The sequence below is a fragment of the Corythoichthys intestinalis genome, chromosome 3, assembly GCF_030265065.1.
Source record: "Corythoichthys intestinalis isolate RoL2023-P3 chromosome 3, ASM3026506v1, whole genome shotgun sequence".
NCBI lineage: Eukaryota > Metazoa > Chordata > Actinopteri > Syngnathiformes > Syngnathidae > Corythoichthys > Corythoichthys intestinalis.
The window spans coordinates 24,581,115-24,599,715 of NC_080397.1; the positions used below are offsets into that span (position 1 = coordinate 24,581,115).

At 39.2% G+C, this 18,601-nt stretch overlaps 1 protein-coding gene across 9 annotated transcripts in view; it reads left to right on the forward strand.

The window, feature by feature from the left end:
• The window catches only part of letm2 (leucine zipper-EF-hand containing transmembrane protein 2), a 49,767-nt gene that overhangs the window by 24,381 nt on the left and 6,785 nt on the right, over nucleotides 1-18,601 (forward strand). For 7 of the 9 annotated variants that reach the window (XM_057831000.1, XM_057830995.1, XM_057830996.1 and 4 more), the window contains 9 exons: nucleotides 1,437-1,498; nucleotides 4,219-4,735; nucleotides 6,358-6,501; nucleotides 10,637-10,780; nucleotides 10,967-11,170; nucleotides 11,909-12,028; nucleotides 13,035-13,154; nucleotides 13,265-13,357; nucleotides 17,722-17,793. In XM_057831000.1, coding sequence (XP_057686983.1) covers nucleotides 1,452-1,498; nucleotides 4,219-4,735; nucleotides 6,358-6,501; nucleotides 10,637-10,780; nucleotides 10,967-11,170; nucleotides 11,909-12,028; nucleotides 13,035-13,154; nucleotides 13,265-13,357; nucleotides 17,722-17,793 — 1,461 coding nt within the window. In that variant the 5' untranslated portion in view covers nucleotides 1,437-1,451. Of the gene's footprint in view, nucleotides 1-589; nucleotides 967-1,436; nucleotides 1,499-4,218; nucleotides 4,736-6,357; nucleotides 6,502-10,636; nucleotides 10,781-10,966; nucleotides 11,171-11,908; nucleotides 12,029-13,034; nucleotides 13,155-13,264; nucleotides 13,358-17,721; nucleotides 17,794-18,601 lie in introns of those variants that run through there. The other 2 variants (XM_057831001.1, XM_057830993.1) reach the window with 2 other exon arrangements.

Below are 18,601 nucleotides of genomic sequence, written 5' to 3' on the forward strand. Positions count from 1 at the left end.
CAAACAAACAAACAAACAAACAGTCTACGGTAGTCAACATTAATCAAAAGCACAGATTTTAACACCTCTCCCAGTGTTTATTTGGCACCGGTAGCCCACAGAAAACAGGGGATATATTCGCTTTAATTTCGTAGTAGGAAATATGTCTTTGGACGGGTGATATTTCATTTCTGTTGATTTTTCTAGTCGGAATTGGATGATTCCTGTATATTTTGGGGTACATGGGAATGCAACATGTTAGTACAGCATAATGATAACAGGTCATATAGGTGACATGCTGAAAAAAAATCCCGTTGTTTAAAAGAAAATCAGACATTAAAAGCAGTTACTTATTGAGAATTCTTTTCACCAAATAAGTTTTTACTTTTGCTTGAGTTGTCTTATTTTGAAGTAACCCTAGTCTTACTTGAGTAAAATGTTTGGCCACTCAACCCATCTGTATCCGTTGGCTCCCATACAATGATGTATGTTCTATGGTGTGCCATCAGATTTTTCAGGCAAAAAATGCCCTGTATAGTTATTTGTTTTAAACCGTAAGTGGAGCGTCTTTTGCAACATTTACGATCTTTGTTGCCCACTCGCGCCACATCCACGCATGCGTAGTAGGGGTTCTGTCAGTGCAGAAGGTCTGTTACAGTGGGATCCAAAAAAAGCAAGACAGGCGTCAGGCGAAGGAAAGACAGTCAACGACTCATATCGAAGTCGCTCCTTCAATGGATTTCTCACCACTCCGGCCTCTTCTAACATCGTCCTTTCTGTTTATAACGGCCTCTTGTTGAGGATGGATTGTTTTGCTGACGTCGCACCGAACAACGCCCAGTGAGCAGCGATAGTTCGGTCATTGACGTTGAGGTGAGCTCGCTCGCCATTTCACTCGTTAGCCCAGCGAGCTAGATGACGAGCTAACCGGCTAAGGCTGGAAACTGATACTTACAAGTGGATTTCGAACATAACACGACCTATACAGTGAGTGTTAAGCTTTGGTGGATGACTGGAAATGCTTTTGTGATTGTGGCTGACATTTGAATGAATGTTGTGGATTTAGCAGTTTATTGTCTTCTGCTCACGTGAGTGGAAAATAACCAAAATATTGCGAGTTCGACCGCTGATTGCAGCGCAGAGCCCGACTTGATTCACGTCGGAGTATCAAAGACTTACTCAACAAAGACTATTATTCTACAACAGTACGTGTAATTCAAACCGGTGACCATAGATTTGATTGTACCTTATTGCTCGTTTTAAAGCTGACTGACAGCAAAATTGGCAACGTGGCTCCCTGGTTTATTACTCAGGTGTATTATTATGTAATGCTGAGTAACTACTTGGAACTCGCTTGGATGTATGCAAATTACGCATGCTTCAACAGTAAAAGTGTTTCACAGGTGATTTGTAATTGGATATATGCGTGCTTTCTTCTCATGTTCCTGCCCCCAAAGTGATCTACCCATGCAATGGCAGTCTTCAGCCACCAGGTGCTTTTTGCCGTTACAAGATCCAGGTAAGAGCTTTTTTTGCCTTTTGCAATATTTATGATGATCTCAATTCGATTTTCATATTCAGGAGTTGGGGACCGACCGGCTCGGTTAAATAAATGATCACTGGTCAGATCACAAGGTTGAGTGCAAGTTCGTATTTGTAATGTTGTTACAAAACATTCATACATAATAATACTGTACAGTCATAAGACTGCAATTAAAGTGAAGTCATGCAGCACCTGAATATTGACTTTTCGAAAATTAAACGATGACATCAGAAAATATGTCACCATGCATCAGGCGAGTCAAACAAATAAAAATAGCAGCCAAAAAAACAGAATCACCTCTATGTGTCCGGGGAGACCTCGCGGGGATGAATTTATGCCAGCAAACTTTCAAACATTATAATTATTTTATTTGTTACATTGCTATTATATTCACACTTGGTATACAAGCGTGTCCTACAGCATGACCCAAAATGTGTTGTACACATATGTGGATGTCAGGTGTCAATTATAATTATATTTGACAATTACTTATCATTTTATTTTCATCCATATTTTAAATATAGTTTTATGAATAAATTTTTAAAAAATAAACCGATAAATTGTTAATGAAAACAAAATTAATATAATTACAATGAATGAAAAGTATCCCTTAAAGCAACACTAAGTAATTTTTCAACCTTTATAAAATATTTTCATAACATTTTTGATAAAATGTCAACTGACAACTAGTTGAATGACACCTCTTTTATATCTTATTTGTATCCCTTTTTCCGGCACTAATGAACTTTGAGGAGGGTGGCAAGAACCCTGCCACACAAAAAAAAAAAAAAACTAGAAAATGTGTTGACTGCTTTACGGCATACGTCACTTCCTTCTTTCCCCATTCATTATAAAGACGGAAGTTGATGCGAACCCTTTTGCGCAAATTTTGAAAAGATGGCAGAGCAACAAAAGAGACAAAAAGTTTTGTCTGAGGAGGGGAAAAAAGCCCGGCTTTCACTCGCTGGTGTGACGCCACCCCCCCCCCCCCCCAAACCGAACTCATCAGCGCTGACGAGCTCCGGTAGGGTGGGAGAGGGCGCCACTGTAAGCCACACAGTTGCTAACAGTCATATGCTATTGTTTAGCCAAAACTGGATTCATTACCTAATTACTATTCATCCTTCACACAACCGCTCGAAACAGAAATGTTGTTTAATCCATCTGCAGGCGACCAGGAGATTGATTTTTGATTGATTGGTGATTTTATGACACTTTGCGGGTGTGCGCTGGTCCTCATGGGAAACGCTCGTCCTTAAGGAAAACAGTACCGCTTTTGACCACCGGCGTCGCTAAAATCGACCAAAACTAAAAAAACTACCAAGTGTTTCTTAAAAAATAAATTGATTAATTAATTAATTAATTGAAAACCCGATCCTTTTCACCTGATTCCGATTGGCCTGATTTCTGATCACAAGATCGGATTGGGGACATCCCTGGTATGTATTCAAAGTTATATTTGTATTCTGCGACTTCCTTTTGTAACACTGGTCACTTGGTGGTGCAGATCATCAACCAAACATTGAATATGACAGTTATCCTATTATATCGGCTCATATTGGCCGATCTAGAAAAAAAAATTCCATATATCGGCCTGATCAACTGGTCAGCCAATATATCGGTCGACCTTTGTTAGAAAGGTCGTCACCAAACAGTGAGCAAACCAGTTATGCTACTATGTTGGTTATATATCGACTAATATAGGCCGATCTTGAAAAAAGTCTATATATTGGCCCAATGTATCGGCTGGTCAAGATATCTGTCAACCTTTGTTCAAAATTAAAACTGCATCATGATGCGTGTTAAAATAATTATGAACCTTTCTGGAATTATACCTCTGCCTTATTTTTATACATTTTCCTCCTGCATTACCTCATTTTAGTGATTACATAATGATATTCCGTTAAGTATTTAGTTTTGGGGTGCATTTAAAGAATCTCTCCAGGTAGGTCTGTTGCGATAACATTTTAGTGGGTGATATGTTGTCTCATAAATTATTGCCATAAAAGTTATTGTTTTGATTCCGTGTTTACTATGGATGTCCCGCCCTCCAGCAATCAGCAGCAACAAGAGCAGTTCTGTTTCTGCGTCCAGATTGCCCAGGCTCAGTTATCTGTAGATTACTTAAACTAAGGCTGCTAAAACTTTTACAAACAGTCTGAATTAATGATTTTGTCTACCACTAGAGCAAAAAAACTCATTACGAATCTCAAATGAGTCATGACAAAATCAGAAATTAATCAATAGAGATGCCTTTGATCAATAGAGACGACTGAAAACAATGCATTAACAAATGTGATATTTCTTTGCCAGTGTGCTTATATGTTGATAAATGTATAGTATTTCCTTAGGAACCCATCAGTTTTCCAAATACTAAATGCACACTGCGCTTTGTGGATCATGTGAGTGACAAAAGTTGATTCTGTTAATGTCAGGGGACTAAGCCAAGTGTTAAGTCTGCCGTCTTATGTACGCAACAAGAAATTTGAGTAGCTGCACTCCTGCAGGTTTTGGATTTGTTCCATGAACTCAGTAACACCTGACACATAAGACCTAGCTGATAAGTCTCGTAAAATTGTCCAATCTTTTGTCGTCTGAACTTTATATTTTGTTTCTTTGGTTGAACTCTAAATGCTCTTTGTAGATTCTGCTGTGTGTTTAGGATCTTACCAGTTTTTCCTTCTTGTCATATCCAGGGGATCATATCTATTATCCAAGCGGCACAGCTCACTGTCTTCAGGAGCCTACCTCAACATTGAACCTCCACGTAACATCTCCTCATCAGCGAATCCACTCAGACACTCCCGCTACGGCCACCCCCGATGTTACAGAGACAACTACCTGGGCTGCGGCCACAGCTCTGTCCTTCTTGCTCGCACTCTGCACAGTTCGGTTGTTTGGCGACAAGATATAAAAAATGAAGAAAGTAAAAAATCACCCCCAGCTCAGAATTCACCATCAGATGAGAAAAATGACACTGAAGCTGCTGTGGTCCAACCACAATCGCCACCGCTTCCGCCACCCACCGCTACCACTGTACCCACGGTGCAGGAGAGGGCAGTGGTGAAGAAGGCACTGTATCTCAGGATTGTTGATGAGCTGAAGCATTACTACAATGGTTTCCGGTTGCTTGGCATCGACACAACGGTTGCTGGCAGGATGGTTTGGAGTCTGCTGCATGGACAAATCCTTACCCGCAGGGAAAGGAGAAGGGTAAGAATTCTTTGATTGTTTAACGTCCAATACCTTCTCCACCTTAAAACCATATGTAAGTTGATGACCAAAAATGATACTGCAAGCAGGATCAAAATATTAAAGCGGACAGTATCCCCCATCCTCTTTGGTTTGCCAGATAAGCGCTGCGCTATCTAATTTTGTTTAAATTGCCTGTGGTTCATGTTCTGTATAATAATTTGTGGTCACATCATATCATGTTGTATGTCAATAAGAAAAGACAGACTAACAAACCACACTCTTAACTTTGGGCAATGATCATGTGAACATACTTCATGTGCAATTTACATACCGTGTTGTTTTTGGTAGGCCTTTTAATTTACATCTTAGTCATATTTTAGTAATTTCAAAATGTGTCCGTCTTCGTCTATTTTTAGTCAATGAAAACTCAAGACAAATTTCGTCTAGTTTTTGTCGTCAATTACTCAAAATGTTTTCGTTTGCAAAATTAAAACATTTTAGTCCATGAATAAATAAATAAAAGGGTTCCAACAATTTTGAATGAACATTGACAGACAAGCACATCATTGTAGAATCTACAAGGTCATCACCTTCTTGGTGATGATAATACACACTCAGCAGGAAAACAGTACATTATTTTAAATTATTTAAACTCACCCGGACGCCACAAACTGTATGTAAAGTTTTCAAAGAGTTTAAGACGACACTCACCACGCTAATTGTTAATGCTAACGCGAACCCTATGCTAACGCTTCAAGTTACATTTAGTGTGTGATGATCACTCAGCACAGACCTTTAAAGGCTAAAGCAGCATAGCATATCTAGCAAATATAAGAAAACAAAACTTACCAAGCAGCACCTGATATGTGTTTCACAAAAGGCAAGTCTGGAGCCTAAAGAGGTCACCTGTGAGTAAGTGTGTGTGTGTGGGGTGTTTGTGCAGCACGTCATATGAGCGATACAACCAAACACTGCTACGATGCTTGTGAACTACACATTCGATAAGAAAATGTAACACATTGTGAACTTATGATGGAAACTGTGGCAAATTTTTATCTATTTCTTGTCTCGTCAGATGAAAACTGGCATTTGTCCCATCCTGTTTTAGTCTCCCAAGACACCTTTTTAACTCGTCATATCATTGTCATAAAAAAATATTTTCATTGACAAAATATTTTCGTTATCTACATCGTTGACGATATCTATATATATTACATACCAAAAATTGAAGTTTGACTTTCTCACAACAACAAACTCCCACTCGAACATAACAGAAAAAGCAACATATTGCACAGGATAGCAAAAAACATATTTTGTAAAACAGAATGGGGATCGCCCAAACACATTGAAGAAGTTTTTCCAGTTTGATGTTTTCTATTTTGCTCCTTAAAAATATCATTCTGGTTTTCAACTGAATTAAAGGCAAAGTTGTACAGCTCAATAACATGACCTTAACAGGGGGTAGCCTCTGTAGACAACATATGAACATGTAGTCATTGGACTCTTTGCTGTAGGTGCCACACTCAAACTATATTTAGGCCATTGCACATCTCAGGACTTGTATGCTGATGTACCGCAAGATCAGTGCGCTAAAAAAAAAAAGAGAAAGAGAACTATATTGTTTCGTCCTGTGCTCACAGCTGATGAGGACGTGTGCTGACCTCTTCCGTTTGGTGCCCTTCATGGTATTCATCATTGTCCCATTCATGGAGTTCCTCCTTCCTGTCTTCCTCAAGCTCTTCCCAGACATGTTGCCCTCCACCTTCGAGACAGAGTCCAAAAAGGTATGTGGACACACACACACACAAACACCCACACACGTGGCCCCAGTGCCGTGTTCACTCTGATTATGTAACTTCACATATTCCTGCTGGTGCAAGTATGTGTCTGGCTTCACAGCCAGTTGACTGGTCTTATCAAAGCAATTTTCTTTGGAAGCTGTGGCACAACGTGCTGTCCCACAATTACCTTTAATCTCCTGGTACTTGCAGCGCTGTGGTTGTTGTTTATTGAGCCTGCCTCAGTGACTCCGGTATTCAACTGCCCTCTTAAAGGCGTCAGACTTATATGGACACGGCTTGCTATGACGGCTTATGTGATGCTGGTGAAGTTTCAAAAACAGGTTTAGAAAGGGTGATGACAATGTTTTCAAGTGGCTGTGACTTTTTAAGATGATGGTATCATTAGTGTCTAATCTACAATATTTCATAATCAGGTGGCTCGATGCGTCTATACAGGTTCTCAATAAGACTGCCTTCCTGTCAGCCTATATCACATTCCAGAATTCTTTTACATTTTTTAAATACATTTTTATATTTGAACCTTTTGACAAAAGAACACAGTCCAAGAATTAACAGCCCAAACAAAAGTTATCATAAGAATAATCTTTTCTTGGTCCATTTGGTATGAGAGAAAAAAGTAAAATAATAATAATAATGATAGTAATTGGTCTTTACAGAAATTTCAAGGGAAAACAAATGTTTTTGACTAAGAGGAACAGAACTTACACAAGCCATTCATACTTACATCACTCTAACAAAAGAGAGGGGAAAAAACATGTCTACATACGAATTTAATTTGTTCCAGAATCTTTTTTGTTAGTCGAAATGGTCGTATGTCGAGCGAGATTTTCCCATAAGAATACGCCCAAAAATCTATGCTAAATCCTTCATAAATACATCAGGTACAATTACAAATAGCGAAACAAATAGATTATAAATATAAATCGTAATAACAATAAAATTTTAAAAATCGGAAATAAAAAAAGCATTTTTATTGTCACCTTTTAGTGGTATTTACATAATTCACCCATGGAACGATAGTTACCGTTATGATGTTCCGGGGGGGAACGTTTTTGGTTAAGGAAAAAGCCGCAGGTTGTTAGTTTTTGCCTGTGTCAATGCAGGTTGATGCAGTTGTGTGTAACGTTGCTGCTGAAATGTCAATAAAAAATTGCTGTTTGGCGACTTATTTTGACACACCGCTTGAGACTCCCGTACTTGCTCCGCGCAACAAAGTTAAATTATAGAGACTGGCGAACGGAGGTCGGAGGAGACTGCAGGTGGAGGTGTCTTTTTCCTTGATCCATATCAGCAAAAGGCGTTCCACCTCTCCGAAATAGTGCTAAATCATGTAGAGATAATAGTCGTCCCCTTGAATGCTTTGACTATTTTGATGGCTTCCATCTGATTGAGGACTGTCGAGATCGTAGACATATTCCGGTCATATTGTCAAGCTCACTCCTTCTTAATTTCAATAGTATGCATAAACCTTTTCTTTTTTTCACCACCTGCACTAACCTTCTTGGGACCCATGTTGATTTCTCTCACAAAAAAACCCAACGTGCTGTCATTTTGCGAGAAAACAATGAAATCGCGACGCTGTCATAAATTGTTGTATTTTGAGCATGCATATGTTGAGACAAATGACGAGTCAAATTTTACGTCGGATGTCGAAAGGATCGTAAGTCGATGAGTTTGTATGTCGAGGTACCACGGAGTATATATTTTCAACAAAAAAAAAACATGATTTGAACATTCAGTAACACAATACAGTATTTAAGCATTGAGATTGTGATAAACAAAATTCAATGAAATGAATTCAAAACAAATTTAAAAGGGGAATTGAGGAGATGGCAGGGCATCTAATCGCTATCTGGGGAGATTATAAATCCATCCAAATATTGCTGCCAGGTTTTAAAGACCGTACTTCCCATACCAGAAAATGAGTGTCTCATCTTCTCAAACCTAAAATGTGTCAACACCTCTCTAAGCTACTGTGACAGAAGCAGTGCATGTTTCCACCTCAGCCGTATAAGACGTCTTGCTAGTAGGGTCATAAAAAAAAGAGATGACATGGTGTATTGGCACTAGACATGTGCAGATTACCGGTTTCAAGGTATACTGTGGTATGAAAACGGTTTCAAAACCGCAAAAATGTTCCTTCATACCGTCCCTATGGTATTAGCTATTTTTTATGTCCCAAAAATGCAGGGACAAATCCCTCGCCTGCAGCTGCAAGGCTCAACCCTTCCCCACCGGTTGTTGCTCAGTGTCAGTGAGTCACCTGTGCTACATGATGGCTGGAGGATGTGAAACTCCTGAACTTTTTCCCTCATCGAAGAAAACGAAATCGCTGGTATGGGAATACTTCGGCTACAGAAATGTTACAGATGGCCGCGACTTGGAGGAGGAGGGCCAACCGACATGTATAACATGTTTGCGGAGGGTGGCTGCTGAGGAGGCAATACATCCAATATGATTTCGCATTTGTACAAAATTAAAGTTTAGTAAACACAGTCATAAACGTTTCCTACCAGGTACGAGAGTTAACTCCAGCGTGTTTAGTGTGTCTAGCGGTGGTAAGACGTTTTTTTTCCCCCTCTCTGGCAACTGTCTGTGTTGAGAAAGAGAGTTATAGAAAATAATTCAATAATTTTTGTTCTGATGGTAATAATGTTGAGCTGTGGCTGTAGGTTTAGGCTCACCTAAAGGACTGCATTTATTTTAATTGCATTAAGAATATTTGTTATTTTTTAAAATTTATTTTAACTTCACATTATACTTCTGTTCCAAAGTCCTGTTAAATGGAAAAAAGTTTTTTTTTTTTTTTTTTAAACCCAGATATCTCAAAGTAACACATTTTAGAGCTGTAAGAGCAATACCGTGAAACCGTGATATTTTGGCTTAAGGTTATCATACCGGCACATGCCTAAAATTTTGAACGGACCAGTCAAGTGATAAAGGAGGGCAGCCAAAAAGTGTCATGCAAAGATCATTCCCCAAATTCTTGCCAAACAGTTTGCGGCATATCAAAAATCAGGCTCCAAAAGCCAACAAGACTAGGACACGGCCAAAACATATGCTTATAGTCAGCATGTTATTAGTTACTTCTATTACAATCATCGATAGCAGTGGGTGAATCTTTGCGAGATTAGCATTGTTGTAATGTACTCTGAAAATGACTTTGCACTGGAATAGACAATGTTCACAATGACACGGATCAACTCCGCCTTCAACTACAACAAGTAAGCAATTAGATGAAGAATGGACCAAATCCAAAATTTGCCTCCATCGACTGTCTGATGTTGTGGTATCAATCTCCTCCTCCCACTTCACATTCAAAGGAATTTGAAATTGATGAAATGGCATGATTACGGGCAGGGTCCAAGTTGAGCACTGAGTTGAAAATCTGGACAGGTAGCTTGAACGAAGTGCCTTATTTGGTTTAAAAAAAAAATTTAAAAAAAACGGTAAAAGTGAGATTGAGGAAGGTTTAATCTCTTTGGTAGCCCCCTTGAAGTCCATAACATGGCCACTGTCGTATAAATCTCAAATGCGGGTGAGGCCTCTATCGTGTCAATTCGTGAAAGTAGGGTCGACGTTGGATGGAAGAAATAAATGATTATTTGCTACTGGTGCAAGAATTGAAGGACCCACCAGGCCGTAGTTTATTAAAAACTGAATCCAAATGTTTTAAGTTGATGACGACACGGTTCTGGGAGAGATAGTGAATCTTTAGCGGACGTTTTGCGGTAAGGAGAGACTTTGAAGTTCTTAACTCAACCCGCGTCCATAAGGGACACGAGTCGGTGTCTCCCATTAGTCAGTTATTGACTTTGTCAATATTACATGGCCAGTAATAAAGAACAAAACTTAGGAAACGCCAGGCCTCCTTGGTTCTAAGGCAGCCGCAGTACTGTCTTATTAATACGAGGCAGCTTGTTAAGCCATAAAAAGGCAGAAATTATCTTGTCTGGATGATGAGAAAAGGATTTCCTAAAAAAAAAAAAAATGATGTGTTGAAACAAGGAAATGATTTTAAGAAGTGTAACCATTTTGAACTCATTCCAAAATTCTCAGATGATCTTTCTCTCAACCATAAACAGCGTATAATATCATCACCTGGGTCTTTGTGCAGGAGGAGAAGCAAAAGAAAGGCCTGGCTGCGAAGCTGGAACTTGCCAAGTTTCTCCAAGAGACCATCGCAGAAATGGCTCGTAGGAACAAGGCATCGGCTCAGAGCGAGGATGAGACGCAGCGCTTCTCTACATATGTTCAACAGGTACATTATAAAAGTTGTCTTGTACATGTGAGTTTGAACTCACCCTGTTTAGTCTTGTTGTAAAGAAATGAGTTCATTTTGCTTTGATTGCGAAAATGTCTTATATCTACAGTCCTCTTGCCGGTAAACAGGTATGATTTTTCTAGCTCGTCTTATTTCACATGAATGCCCATGTATTCTCGTCAGGTGCGGGGCACTGGCGAGCAGCCCACAACCAAGGACATTGTCCGCTTTTCAAAGCTGTTTGAGGACGAGCTGACGCTTGAGCACCTGGAGCGCCCCCAGCTGGTGGCCCTGTGCAAACTGCTGGAGCTGCAGCCCATCGGCACAAACAACTTGTTGCGATTTCAACTCATGTTGCAACTCAGGACCATCAAGTCAGATGATGAGGTGACACAATAGCTGATGAATATTTCCCAATATGCCGCTCTCTAAAGGCTCTTTTTGCTTCAGGCGGGATAAATTCAAGCTCACAATTATCTACAACGCCCTATTATCTGTGCAGTCGATAGCTTAATTACCGTAATTTCCCGAATACAAGGCGCACCCGTGTATAATGCGCACCCCAAATTTAGCACCAATAAATAGAGGAATACAAGAAAACGGCTCTTGTACAGATACAGAAATGTCATTTTACTGACTGGTGAAACACAGCACAAGGAACTATTGTTATTTGGGTTTGAGTTTCCCGAGGGACAGATATAGTTGACGGACACACACAGGAAGTCTGTGTTGTTACGTTTGTTATGGTCCGAGTTGCGTTTGTTATGGTCCGAGTTGCGGAGCTGCCATAAACGTTGACTCAAATGAGTTCAAGAAACTAAATTCTGTGCTTTATAAAGAGTGAAAAAAGCAGAATTTAACACAGACTAAGTCATTCGGCCGATCAGAGTGAAATATTACCGAAACAAAATGGTGACGTCACGTACCGTAATGGTCGGCAACGGATCGTTGAATTTGGGGGGGGGGGGGGGGGGGGGGGGGTGCACGTTATATTCGGGAAATTACGGTAAATGCCACACCACAAAAACCTGTTACGAATTTATTGTAATTTTGAAAACAATTAGTTAGGGGCTCGAGTGATGCACTTTTCACCCTGAATTGTATTATAAAATTTTGTTTTTACAGATGATTGCCGCTGAGGGTGTAGCTGTGATGAGCGTGTCAGAGCTCCAAGCAGCTTGTCGCAGCCGGGGAATGAGATCTCTCGGTCTTACCACGGATCAACTCCGTCTTCAACTACAACAAGTAAGCAAGCGGAAATGGATCTAAATAGAGCGATGCGTTCATTAGGTACTTATTTGTGTTAAATTCAGGTTGTCTGATTGAAAAACAATTTATATTTCCTGGAGGGGGGGGGCTTTTAAAATACAGGTTTCTATGCAGATGAATGATATCTGGCTGTTTACGTGCATGACAGAGAAAAAAACCTTTAGGGTCACAGTATTGCCCCGAAGGGTGGTTGCATGAACTGACAAACAGAATTTCATTCGAACTATTTGCAGGGGCTCAAAAAATGCATCGATTGTTATTGCCTGGACGTGCACGGTGTATTTTCCTCCAAAACAACCGTGAAGGGTCGAGCTGATCAGCCAGGCAGTTTTGCACTTGTCATCCGTCGCAACCTGCCACATTTTGGCAAATTAAACCAAAAATAAGTTCAAGGCTGACAACTAGGATCATTTCACCTCTTCAGTTGAGCGTAGATGAAAATAATGTGTCTCTGGAAGCCACGAGAGCAGCTCTTGTTGCCTGGAGGTGCGAAGGTGTATTTTCATCACAGTACGGGGTGTGGAAGGGCTATAATTAATTGGGCGTCAAAAAAACTAATGGCATCAAATGGAATTAGAGCTGTTATTAATGTGTTAAATTGACAGCTTTATTAGAAACTAATTACTACCACAATGAGTATTCTAGATTCTATTCCAGTATTTAAATGATATAAACCAAAAAAACACTGATGCCACGTCCATAAAAATATTACCTTTGATTATCTCATTCATGCCCTCATTTGCATAAGAAAACTGTCACAGAATTGAATTAATATCCATTCTTATGAGCTATAGGTGTCCTAGATCAAGATGTCATACTGATGAAATGATTTATTCAACAGCTATGTCACCAATTCCGTGACTTGTACAAAATGTCAGGCAAACCCCAGATTTTACATGTGTGTTAAGGCTCCACTGCATTTGTTGATGTCTAGTCAGACTGGAAATAAACAGGACTCTCTTACTCGCTTCCCTAAATTCAGTGGTTGGACCTACATCTAAAGGAAAATGTTCCTCCATCCCTGCTGCTGCTCTCTAGAGCTATGTACCTGACTGACCTCAAGCCTAAGGCCCCGGTCATCCCGCCTGTGCCCAAACTTGAGGTACGAGCTATTTACACATTGTAGTTGAAAAGCAATGGGGGTTATTTGTTGCAAGTGGCATACAAAATAGATGCTAGAGAAAGAGGACGTTCATGGTGTTATTTTCACAGAAAACCACTCCAGTGGAGAATAACAGCACAAACAGGACCCCGGTCAGCTCCGAAGTGCTTTCTGACCCTGCACTCGTCATCAAAGACCGACCGGTTTGTACCTTCCCAACACATACATCAGAAAAGATTAGCTGCTTCAAGGTCTGAGAAAAATGTTACCAGTTATTGCACAAACACTGGCTGTACAAGCTCGTAACATGAATGTGCTCGTATCATTAATGTGTTTTCAATTCAATTCAATTTTATTTGTATAGCCCTCAATCACAACAGAAGTCTCAAAGGGCTTTACAGAGGCAATATGATACACAATTAGAAATGAAGCAACAAAGATGAATAGATACAGTTCAAGTCCTGGGTATCCCCTATCCTTAAGACCCTCCATGCCGGCAAGGAAAAACTCCAAAAACTCCAGAGTCAATTGGGAGAAAAATGAGAAACCTTGGGGAGTACCACAGTCAGGAGAGATCCACTCCCAGGACGGATAGACAGGAACCCCAGAACTGCTAATGGGAATTAGCAAGCGAAGTTATAGTCCGTAAAAATACAGTGGAGTAAAGGAGCAAGAAGAGGTCCCTCTAGTCAGATGAGACGGGGGTAGCAGCGAGGACGTCTATCCAGCCAGGGGTCCGGACAGTCAGGAGGCTGCAGCTGAAAAATAGCCCCTCCCCAGAGGGGAGGGGGGAAAGGGGACACCGGGTGACTAGTGATGAAGAGACTAGACAACTAGATATTAACATTGGAAAATAGAAATAAAGTAAGACAAGTGGTAGGTAGAGTAAGAAAAGGAGATAGAACTCAGCGGCTGTACTGCCCCCAGCATTATAGCTTCTAGTGCAGCTTAGACTAAACTGTGAGTCTACTCCGACTTCAACTAGCCTAACCATAAGCTTTGTCGAATAGGAAGGTTTTTAATCTAATCTTAAATGTTTTATTCCATAAGAAATAGTCCATTTACTGCGTGCAACACTTTCCATAACCCCTCCCTTTTTTAAGGCTAAATAATCCGAAAAGGAAATTAAAAATATAAAAACAATGTTATTTATATACAATCACTGATGAGATTGTAGAACTTGAAAGCTTATACTCGTTACAAAGATCGCTAAAACGCACATTGTTTTCATGGTTTCTTTATTTCTTTATTTTTTTTCTGCTTTGTTTCAATTCCAAACAATCTCTCGGGGAGACAATACGAAATGAAGCACTAGCATGCCACCTGGCGGGATGGCGGGGCACTCGGCCACGCAAAGCGAGAGAGTGTCTTTTCCCGGCGCTTGTATATTGAAAATTTACTCACATAATGGGACTCATTTTCTTTCGTGAAGATGCTCGTATTGTGTGAAACCCTTTAGGTGAGTTGCTCGTAAAATGAGGATCTGCAGTAGTTTATTTTGGAAGCTTTGCTACCTAAATGTGATCAATTGAATATTTTTTTATATATTTTATTGTACTGTCCCCACCAGAGGTTGCGCTAGACTTTTTCGTTGTCTGTCATTTTGACTGACAGGGTCATAAAAATCCGGTCATAATCTATTTTTACCCGTCACTTGAATTTTTAAAATGACTATATCTTGATGCAGTCACTATATGTATATACACAATAATACAATAATACTTTATAATATAAAGTAACTAACATTAGTGCAGTCATGGATTACAGTAAGCAGGCCAGTACTGTGTTTCCATATATATTTTTATTATATAATGTATATACAGGATATATTTCTATATATATATATATATATATATATATATATATATATTTTTTTTTTTTTTAAATTTTTTTTTATTTATTATTATTATTAAATAAAAATGCACGTTGATACGACGCACATAAAGGCAACTTCCAATTTTTTTTTAAATCGTTAGAAAGTTGTATGGACTTACAATCCGCTAGCTTGTTGGTTCCTGTTGTCTTCCGAAATACACCTGGGTGACAGCGCGTCAAGTGTTCGTTGATAGCCGACGTGCTACCGTGGTATGCGAGCTCAGCTTAGCAAAAAGAGTACACACAGTGGTGGCACCCTCCATATTTTCCCTGAAATAATCAGTCCCTCTTTTTTCACTTCTTTTATCAACACCATCGTCGTTTTGGGGCTTTTTGAAGAAACTTCGGACACTCAGTTGCCTTGACATTTTTCCGAGTAAGGCCAATGACGTCATGCATCAACAGAGACAATAGCTAATTAATATACTCACTCGCCACCCTGTGGTCTGGGGTGTGAATTGCAACCTGTCAAAATGACGGATGGACTTCATTTTTTTCCGTCACCGTTGTAAAAAACGGTCAACGACGGAAAATATTCGGTTAACGCGACCCCTGGTCACCACATGTCCTCTCTCTTGTTAATTATACAATTTTTGTGGGTATGAGGATTCTTGGCGATGTCATCCACTACATAAAATGTAGTTATAACAAAATATTCAGCCTTTTTAACCCCTTAAGGTCTGGGCCTATTTTGTCTGATTTTGCATGCCTTTGAAGTTGCCTTTATATTTCAAAGAAAGAATTGTTTACGATGGCCTGGTTTGGTTCCTTTTTTTGTGACACCTTGAACTTCATGTCCAAACTGTTGTTTCCTTCACTGACCAATTATAAATCATCATTTTGGGCCCAAAAAGACCAAAAATTCCAAAATCGTTTTGTCAAAATTTTTAATATTGATGTCCAATTGACAACCAAACATGCGTAACGAACCGTTTTGAAACTTTGTAATATTTATTCAACATGTTAGGATGAACATTCAACCAAAAAATTTAGAATAAATAGTCTTATATTTGACAATTCAACATAAACAACAGGTATAGCCATAGGCGTTTTTTGCCTTTATACATGCTCTAGTCAAAACAGGTTATATACAGCAGACCAAACAGTGAAGAACAGTGAAAAAATATATACCATCTAACACAAAAAGTGTTTAGGAGCCATCTCTTTATGAGTTTAGGTATTGCGGCCCATCACTTGATGAAAACTATGTACACACAATCAAGCTTCTTGAACACACATTTATATACACAAATTGAGAAGACTGATTGTGGGGGGAAAAAATATATATATAACATTGGGGAAAAAAAGTATTTTCAAAAATATTTGCAATAAACAAGTTAAATTTTTTTCAGGCATGCCACTCCGAAAAGCAGTTTCGTCCTGGAATTAGACACAGGGCTAAATCAGACAGCCCACACTTCCATGGGGTGTCGGTCCTCTTTCCACCCTTCCATTTTCATTTCACTTTACTTTCATTGTCACTATAAATGTACATGAAGAAAAAGTCAGTATTTATGAAAATAATAAAGTATAAAATATATACAGCAATAAATAATAATGGAAATCTATATGTATGACAATAGAAAGAATACCATAGCTGAATATGTGCTACATCCCTAATCTTCATATAGAAAGAAGAACACCACAAATTATAAATTCCTGCCTGGCATACACACAGTGCACGTACGACTTTGATCTGATATGCACATTTTATTATTATATACACAAACACACACTTATATTGCATCAAAATTAACTTTGTCTTGCAATATCAAAAGAAACTTTCAAAAGAAACTTTTTCAGCATTAAAAAAAAAAAAAGTGAGTTGGCTTACCTCTGCTCGTCGATGGCGTCACCCACGTGTTCAAATCCGTCACTATCTTCACTCGAGGACTCTTCCGAAGAAGACGATGATGACGAATTTGGACCATCCTCTTCCTCAAGTTGATCAAAAAGCACAATTGCTTGTGCTAAATTTAGTTTTCCGTTAATTCTCAAAGTCACACAAAGTCGCTGCTCGATCCAAACGGCCGTCGCTCGCCACCTCGCTGCTTCAGAGCACTCCTCCCTCTCGTTCGGTGGAACCTCGCACGGCAGTTATATTTATAAAAAAAAAAGGCATTTTGTGCTTCCACTGTGACTTCGAAAGGGTTCGTTTGATTTGTGTTTTTTTCATGGAGCTTCCGTTTTGAAAAAGGACAAGAAATGATGGAAATATAGACATAAACAAATGATCCATGCAGCGTTTTAATGTTTTGTTGAGAGGACAATAAAACTATAAAACTTAAATGACAATATCTCTCGTTTTAGTTGGTCGATTGACTTCAAATAATAACGAGAGTAAACCGCAACTTCCGCACTTTAAAACGAGACCAACCAACGGCATGTGGGTGACGTAATTAAAACGTGAGGGTGCTTCAAAGACGACGTGCGCTGAGGACGCACCGGCGCGTCCTTCGACTCTCAAGGGTTAAAGACAAAAAAAGAGTTGTCTGTTTGAAAAAAGGGAATACTTATTCATTGCAAAGTTAAAGCATTATTTGTAAGCATTAAAAATAAGTATTTTTAGCCAGAAAATCACAGGCAGTATTAGTCTTTTAGTCTATGATCATTTATGGTCTATCATTAAAGATATGAAGTATAAATAACTGACTTTTATTGAGTGCTACTGCTTTGCCTCTTGGTGTTGCAGGCTGAGGAGATAAGAAACAAGAATTCTCCTGTCATGCCCAACAAACCACTGACTGCTGCTGAAGTTCTCCAGGTGAGCAGGAAGAATGTGGTCTTATGTGTTGAAGGAAAAAAAAACATGTCAACTTGTATACTATTCTTTCATGATCCAGCACTATCAGCCTTTATATTCAAATCTCTTAAACTACAACAGCATAGTCTTTATTTTTCATCACAACAAGTGTAGCGAACTTCATTCTAGGTTCAGCCTGGCCGAGACAATTTTAACATCACAGATTACATTGGGGAATACAGGCTGAGTTGCCTGCCAGATTGCTTTGTAAAGCACTCTGGAAAGTGTGAAATGAAAAACAGCGTGTGTATGTGTTGCGGTAAGTGTGTGTGTGTTAAAAATACTTTGACCTTTCAAGTCAACAATCAAATTTATTTATATAGTCATTTACAAAATCTAAAAGGTATTCAAAGTGCTTACAAAAAATATTCACATGATAAATAAAAGGCAGGAAAGTACTATACAATAAAACGGGGGGAAAATGTATCAGAACTAATCTGTTTTCCAAAGTTGAGCCATTTATCAAATATTACTCAGACGCCAGAGATGGGTGTAAGAGCATTCATCATGGATGGCGTGCCAAAAATTATACATTCAGTTTTGCTATCGTTAAGCTGCAAAAAGTGTGGCAGCCACTGCTTCACATCAGAAATGCAGTGAGAGCAGTTCGCTCATTGGTTCTCAAGGGCAAATATGGCTGCAAATCATTAGCATAAAAATGAAAAGAATTTTTTTTTTATAATCGAAGGGGAAAAACAGGCCCTTAAATCGAACCTTGTGGCACCCCACAAGAGACTCACTCCCCTTCCAAAGATGAGGAATTTAAAAT